Below are 7,385 nucleotides of genomic sequence, written 5' to 3' on the forward strand. Positions count from 1 at the left end.
TTGATTCTTTTTTTTTTTTCCTTTACTTCCTGGCGACCCTGCCATGTGTCTATTTCCTCTGCTCCTTTACCAACTTCAGGACAAAACCTGCTTTTGTTTCCATAAAGATTTCTTGTTAAAATATCGTTGCCAAAAATATGGTCCTAGAGGAACAACTGTGGAATTGAGGATGATTATTGAGGGAGGGGATTATTTTTCTTTTTCATCGAGCATTCTGAAAGCAGCCTTTGGCTGTCTGGGTGAAGAAAACATAAGAACCGTGAACTCAGGGGAGTGGGGACAGAGAAGAAGTGCTGTTTTCATTTCAAGACTTTGCTTTGCATTTTAAGTTTTTCTAAATGGGTTCTTTCAAGAGCAATTCTAAACATTCTTGGCATCCTTGGTGGCAGGCCAGACCAGGCTCTGCTGTACTTCATCTTGATTTTTTTTTTTTTCAAACGATGGTAGTTTTATTTGTATTTGAATGCAAACTGTTTTTCAGTTCTGTGATTTCCCCCAGAAGGAGTGGTTCCAGCAGAATGGCTCTCTGCCATCTGCCAAAAAAATAAGGAAACTGAGAGGGGAACGTGGCCTTGAAAGAGGAGGAAAAATGTATTTGTAATGGCGCAAGTTGAGGGAGGCGTAATACCTCTGCGCTGCCTTCACACAGCAATAGGGAAACAAGGATGCTAGCTGCCTGCATTCTAAGTATCTTTTTAAGAAATTGTATTCCTTTTAAGAAATTGATATTTTAATGTGTCTTTCTTCAGAAGATCTCTCACAGATAAATTTCCCACTAGACTAACATATTTGGCTTGGAGGAGTAAAGACTCATATAATCCTGCTCCGTCCCTACCTTCGGGTTCAGAGTTCCTTTTGAAGCAGTGAAAACAGTTCAGTGAAGGATGTGAGACGAGAAGCAGGCCGGTGTGATTATAAACAACGGGCCCTCGTAAATCCTACCACCAGCCCTATCCAACAGTCTCTCTGAAGACCTGTTTCTTTGCTAGTGGTATTGTAAACCCTGGGATCTTCAAAAAATAACTTAACTTTTAAAATCCAACTTGATCTTAACAACAACAACAAAATATGCTTTTAGCTCTGTTCTCAGATGCTGCATTTACTGATTTTAGACCAAAGGAAACTTTCGCACAAAAGTTTAATTCCTCCCCTCCCCCTTGCAACATAAGAAAACAGGTTAGGTTCTCAGATGAAGTCATGGTGTGGGTGTGCACAGGCTTGTCGTTGCCTCCATGAGCCTTTTGGGGGTGCTTTGCAGTGACCCCAACCTTGGGATGGCTGCAGGAGGCTCCCAAATAGCTTAATGTTTTCAACCAACATTATATTCTGAGTCTTTTTCCCCATGTGCATGCATGCTCAGTCACTTCAGTCATGTCCAACTCTTTGGGACCCCATGGACCGTAGCCCGACATGCGCCTCTGTCCATAGGTTTCTAGACAAGGGTTGCCATGCCCTCCTCCAGGGAATCTTCCCGACCCAGGGATAGAACCCACGTCTCCTGCATTGCAAGCTGATTCTTTACCCACTGAGCCATCAGGGAATCCCAAGGCAAGAACAAATTCTTTTGTAAAAGGTATGGCTGTGTAGTACCCCATCATCCAGCTATGGTGTCTGTTATCATCAGACATTGATGTTATTTCTTCTTGTTCTCACTTAATATTATTCAACACAAGTTAACACAATGAAGAAATCATTCTTTTATCCTTCTATGTCAAACTCTTCACTTTGTTCAAATTCATGAGTAGGAGAGAGTGCAGAGGCCAACTTCCCTGCTCTCTGCTTCTGGATGCTGAGTGGGTCGGGCAGGAAATGGGACCCAGTTCTTTATTATGGTTGTCAAGGCCCCTGATTTCCTTCCATCTTCCTGGATGACCATGCTGTGTATAAACATGGATATGTGCCTGCAGGGAGGGCAGTTCATCAGTCCCTGGGGTGTTTAGTTTCTTCAACTGTAAAACAAGGAAACGTGGCTTAATGACCTCTCACATTTATTTTTCAGTTGCAAAGTTCTGTGGAGCTATAAGATGGCCTTGGTATAACGATTTAAACATGGTCTAAATATTCTTCTATGATCATGAGATCATTTTCTAGCTCCAGGGATGTCCCCATCCTATTTGTTTACTGTCACTCTTCTCTTTAGATTATGGTACATTTTAGTTAATTTCATGCACTCCAGTCTCCTGATAAATGAACCTCCAAATAAGGAAAACTAGCTTTTAATCGCTGGTCAAAATTTGATGAATTTGGAGTTGGTGTTTTCACTGGCTTCCCAGGTGGCTCGGTGGTAAAGAATCCGTCTGCCAATTCAGGAGACACAGGAGATGTGGGTTTGATCCCTGGGTTGGGAAGATCCCCTGGAGGAGGAAATGGCAAACCACTCCAGTATTCTTGCCTGAAAAATTCCATGGACAGAGGAGCCTGGTGGGCTACAGTTCATGGAGTCACAGAGTTAGACACAACTGAGTGACTGAGCGTGCATGCATGTATATATATATATACACATATATACACATACACTAATGCAGTCAATAAATTAATTATCATTATTATTGTCATTTTGTAACCTGTTTCATATTCTTTCTCTTGACTGACCATGTGGTCATATCCTTTGGATACTATTGGCCAGGTCAGACTGTAAAGGAGTCCTTGCTTAATTGTTCTTTGGGAAGAGAAAAGGCTTCTAAATATAAATACAATAGAAGAAATCACAAAGACATCTTACTAAAAATTGAAATCTTACTTTTAACAAAACTATCATAAGCTGATTAAAAGTCAAAAACAAATTGGGGAAAACACTTGCCAAATTGTTTTTGCAGAATTGCAAATGCCCAATAGACATTGAAGAAAGGTTCACTGATAATTAAAGAAATGAAAATGAAAACAATGTGGATTAAAATAATTTGAGAGGGAGATGCTAGGTTTTTTTTAAATATAAAATCATGCCTTTTTTCTTTTCAGTCTTAAGGAAAATGTTTCATGTTTTTCATCAGCAGCACAATCAGAACTGCAACTTGTTTCATGGCTCATGTAGCTGATTTCATGCATTGTCATTTTCATGTTCTCTTGGGTTTTGACATTTCCTCCTGGTCTCATGCAACTGCGCACTGATACTGTTTCCCGTGTGACGTGAAGTAGTTCTGAGGTTGGGGTGACCGGTGGGAATGCAGTAAGCACACACGCCCCCGGTGGAGCAATGACCAGCCTGACCTCTGCTAACCTAACGGGCGCCTCTTCCCCACGCAGGCTGGTGAACGAGGTGTACGAGGTGGACGACACCATCCAGACCCTGCAGCAGCGCCTGAGGGACGCGGAGGACACGCTGCAGTCGCTGGCCCACACGAAGGCCACGCTTGAGCACGACCTGGCAGTCAAGGCCAACTCCCTGTACATCGACCAGGACAAGTGCATGAGCATGCGCAGAAGCTTCCCCAGCACCCTGCGCCTGGTGGGCTTCTGTTAGGTGCTCTCCCCGGACCAGATGTGGCGCTCCCGGGACCAGGCGGGACCAGGGCCCTGCGCCTGCGCTTATGCAAGGGATGATCTGCTCACTTATTAAAGGATCGTATTTATAGATACGTACTGGGGTCCTGTCTTGGAAAACCCTTTCTTTGCATCCAAACCTTCATTCTCTAGATTTACTAGGCTCCTGAGCTAGATAAATACAATGTAACAGACTAGGTAAGAACATTTATTTGTATTATTCCTCTTATTCTGTGTAACATGAATGGGCTGGAAAGGAGAAGTGTATTTCCTCTGAGGCGTGGGGACAGAGATCCTGTCCTGGCAGGTGGGTTTTGAGAGAAGGAGAAAGGTTTCTGGGAAGGTGGTTGTCAGGGTTCTTGGAGCAAAAAGGAAGCTGGAAAAACAGAGTGCCTTTGGACAATAGTAAGGGGACAGTTGGCTGTGATTCCTAATGGAGGGCGTGTATGAAGAAATAGGATGGGTGAGACGCCTGGAAATGTTGGGGGAGGGTTTCAGTTCCATGTCGATTGGGGGAACAGTGGACATCTCTGGGTGGGGACACGTCCTTGTGAAAGCCATGACTGGGGAAGGAGAGTCTTGAATTAGAGAGATGGCCGTGGAAACCAAGAGGGGAGAAACGCCAGACATGGTGCAATGAATCAGCAGGACTTGCTCACCTCACTTGTGAGTGCAGAGCGTCCAAAAAGGTGACAAAAAGGTGCTGATGCTGGATGGACCAGTAAACGGGACATCACTTACATTGTAGGAGGTCCTGCCTTATCTCAAGGGTTGTGTATTTTTTAAAAAAACTTTTTGTGTATTATAAATGAAAAACATTTGCTGAATACCTGTTTTGGAAAATAGGGAACACACACACACAGAACCCCTGAAAATTGCTTTATTTTCACAACACCCAGAAATAATCACTGAAGCTTGTTAGCATTTTATGGTACGTGTTTCCAGTCCTTTTTCTATTACAATATATGTACATATAAAATTTATTTGCATATATAGGTAATATGCAATGTTTATGTTTATTTACAAATATGTATAATATGTAATGCTTGTATTTAAATACATGATTAATAACATTTTGGATGATGCTGCTGATTGGTAATCTCATTTCCTTATTCAAATGGGTTTCTGTCATTAGCTGTTAATACACAGCATCATTTTTTAAAACCTTGCCTCAGTGTCTGTAAAAACAATAAATACCACTCGTGGAAATGTCAGAAAACACAGACAAGGGATAACAGAATATTTCCCTTTCTATGGCTGATTTATTTCACTATGTTATCACTTATATGTGGAATCTGAAAAATAAGACAAACAATGAAATTAATAAAACACAAACAGACTCACAGAGAATAAACTAGTGGTTACAAGTGGGCAAAGGCGGGGGGAGGAGCAAGAGAAGGGTAGGGGATTAAGAGGTACAAACTATTATGTATAAAATCCATAAGCACAGGGAAATACCGCCTTTATGTTGTAACTTTAAAGGGATTATAATCTGTAAAAATACTGAATCACTGTCATACACCTGACTCTAATATAATTCTGTAAGTCAACTATACTTTGATAAAAAAGAGAAAGTACAAATGAGCAAAAGAGAAAAATAAAAACTTTCAATTACTTTTAAACTAACTAGATGTTTCGATATACATATATTTTATTTCTGTGATTTTGTGCACATTTTCCATTCAGAAATGGAATTCCCAATAAAGGAGCCCTTATAAAGCTGAAACTTATTATGTGACTGACTCCATCCCCAGAGCCTTGCTCACCTCAACTCATTTATGCTTTTTCCACTTGAAAATGTATACTCTTTCCATGTCATTTAATCCCTTTCCACAGCATCATTTTGATGGCTTTTTAATATTCCATTGTCTTGAGTTTTTAGAACGCTTTATGTCCTATCCCCCATTATTGGATATTTTTATTGTGGCTGACTCTTCTTTTTTAGTGTATTTTTTAATAACTATTTTTTTTTTCCTCTTTTCGTTCCACTGTGCAGCTTGTGGGATCTTAGTTCCCTGACTAGGGATGGGATTGAACCTGTGCCCTTGGCAGTGAAAACATGGAGTCCTAAACCCCTGGACCTCCAGGGAATTCCTCTTTATAAAAAGGAACTTTTCTTTATAAAAAGGTAGCCATGACTGAATCTTGTTAGTGAAATGTCTGCAAAGTTGCAAACATCTTTAATATTTCCCTTAAGTTAAGTTCCTAGATATGTAATCATTACATCAGAACTCAGGCACACATTGGGAAAGGCTTTTACGGTATTTTGTCAAATGGCGTTCCTGAGAGAATGTGTTACTTAGCATCCCTACCACCAGCGCATGAGAGGGCCTGACTTTCTGCGTCTTTCCCATCACAGGAAAGTGCTTCTATTGCTTTCACATCTCATCTTTGGAAAATGATGACGTAGGACATTGTTTACTGGATCCTTGACTTTCTTTGGTCAATTGCTTGTCCTTGTTATTTGCCTGTTTCCCCCAAGGATTTATCTTTTCTTCATTTGTTTTTAAGAGTTCCCTGTATATCCTGTGACACACATTTTCATCCTACGTGCTGAACATATTTTCTTTTGGCTGCACTTGCTCCGCGGTTTGTAGGGTCTTAGAACCTGGGCCCCAGGCAGTGAAAACGCTGAGTCCTAACCACTGGACCACCAGAGAATTCCCAAGAATATATAGTCTTTTTTAAAAAACTTTAAACTTTTTACTTTGTATTGGAGTATAGGTGATTAACAATGTTGTGGTAGTTTCAGGTGAACAGCGAAGAGACTTAGCCATATACATACAGAACATACATTCTTTATATGCCTCTTGTGTTTACATTTTGCTTAGAGTTTTTAATGTTCAGAGGGTGAACTGTGTAGATGTCTCCATTATGATTTATTTCTTTGGAATTACACCAGGAAAGCTCTTTCTCACCGCAGGATTATTTACTTATAATTTCTTCTAATTCAGTTCATGACTTCTTAAGTTTCACTTAACCATCTGGAATTCAATTTGATATGATGTAGAGAGCATGCTAGCTTTGAATCCTTTGATCTAGAAACTCTGAAATGGGGAGATGAAATTACGGGGGGTGGGGGTTGGGGAAGGACGTCTCTTCTCTCCTGTTTCTCGCTACTTGCGTCTTGCATGCCCATCTCTCTCTCTCATTAGCATCTTTTCCTGCCTGAGTTCTTTCTGCTCTGTCCTAACCGCTGTCTACTAACCCCAAGTCTATTTCTCTCTCTATCTCTGTTTCCTAAAGTTTTTTCTCCAGCGATTCTTGGTTTAGTCAACCTCACAAAACGTCTCAAAACGCTAGTAGGATTGACATAAACATGATAAGCTTGTCCTCGTGTTATTTTCGTAGTCCCAGTATATCATTTTAGACATCAAATTGTAGGTTTCATCATCCTCCTTTTGCTTCTAATGGAAACAAAGATATATACGTGCCACCAAACACTTAGCAATTAGAGTAATCAAGTGTTGGTGGTCATCATTTTTAGACAATGGTGAGAAAAAACATAAATTCCACATGTCTCTTATTTGTTGTGTGTTTCGGGAAAAGTCTTGCCTACTTTTTCCATGAATTATAATTTGTTGTATTTTTTTGAGGAATGTGTGAATATGGAGTCCTTTTACTTAAACATATGTTCCCAGGATTACAAGAATGTGATGGGAAGAAGACGCAGTTCAGACATAGGAAAAGGCTAGTTTTCTTGTTATTTTGGTAAAGCGTGGGCAAGGCAAAATTCCACAAATAAACATTTGGTTTCTGGTCTAAATGTCACAACTACTTCACCAGGGCAAATATTCAAACACAAGGACCCACGAACAGCCAAGACTCACAGAGCGTGATCTTGTGTAAGAATCCCAGGTCTGCAAATATCAACACGTGATCTGGCCTCGTGTCCTCAGGCTCAA

General features: G+C 40.6%; 1 protein-coding gene across 2 annotated transcripts in view; it reads left to right on the plus strand.

Moving 5' to 3' along the window:
• Positions 1-4,871, plus strand: part of TEKT3 (tektin 3) — a 34,544-nt gene extending 29,673 nt beyond the window's left edge. Inside the window, exon 8 of one of the 2 annotated variants that reach the window (XM_010842984.1) lies at positions 3,244-3,575. In XM_010842984.1, the coding sequence (XP_010841286.1) occupies positions 3,244-3,460 (217 nt within the window). In that variant the 3' untranslated portion in view covers positions 3,461-3,575. Of the gene's footprint in view, positions 1-3,243 lie in introns of both variants that reach the window. The other variant, XM_010842985.1, reaches the window with a different exon arrangement.
• Positions 4,872-7,385: the final 2,514 nt, after the last annotated feature.

The sequence above is a fragment of the Bison bison genome, unplaced genomic scaffold (assembly GCF_000754665.1).
Source record: "Bison bison bison isolate TAMUID 2011002044 unplaced genomic scaffold, Bison_UMD1.0 scf7180017864180, whole genome shotgun sequence".
NCBI classification, from domain to species: domain Eukaryota; kingdom Metazoa; phylum Chordata; class Mammalia; order Artiodactyla; family Bovidae; genus Bison; species Bison bison.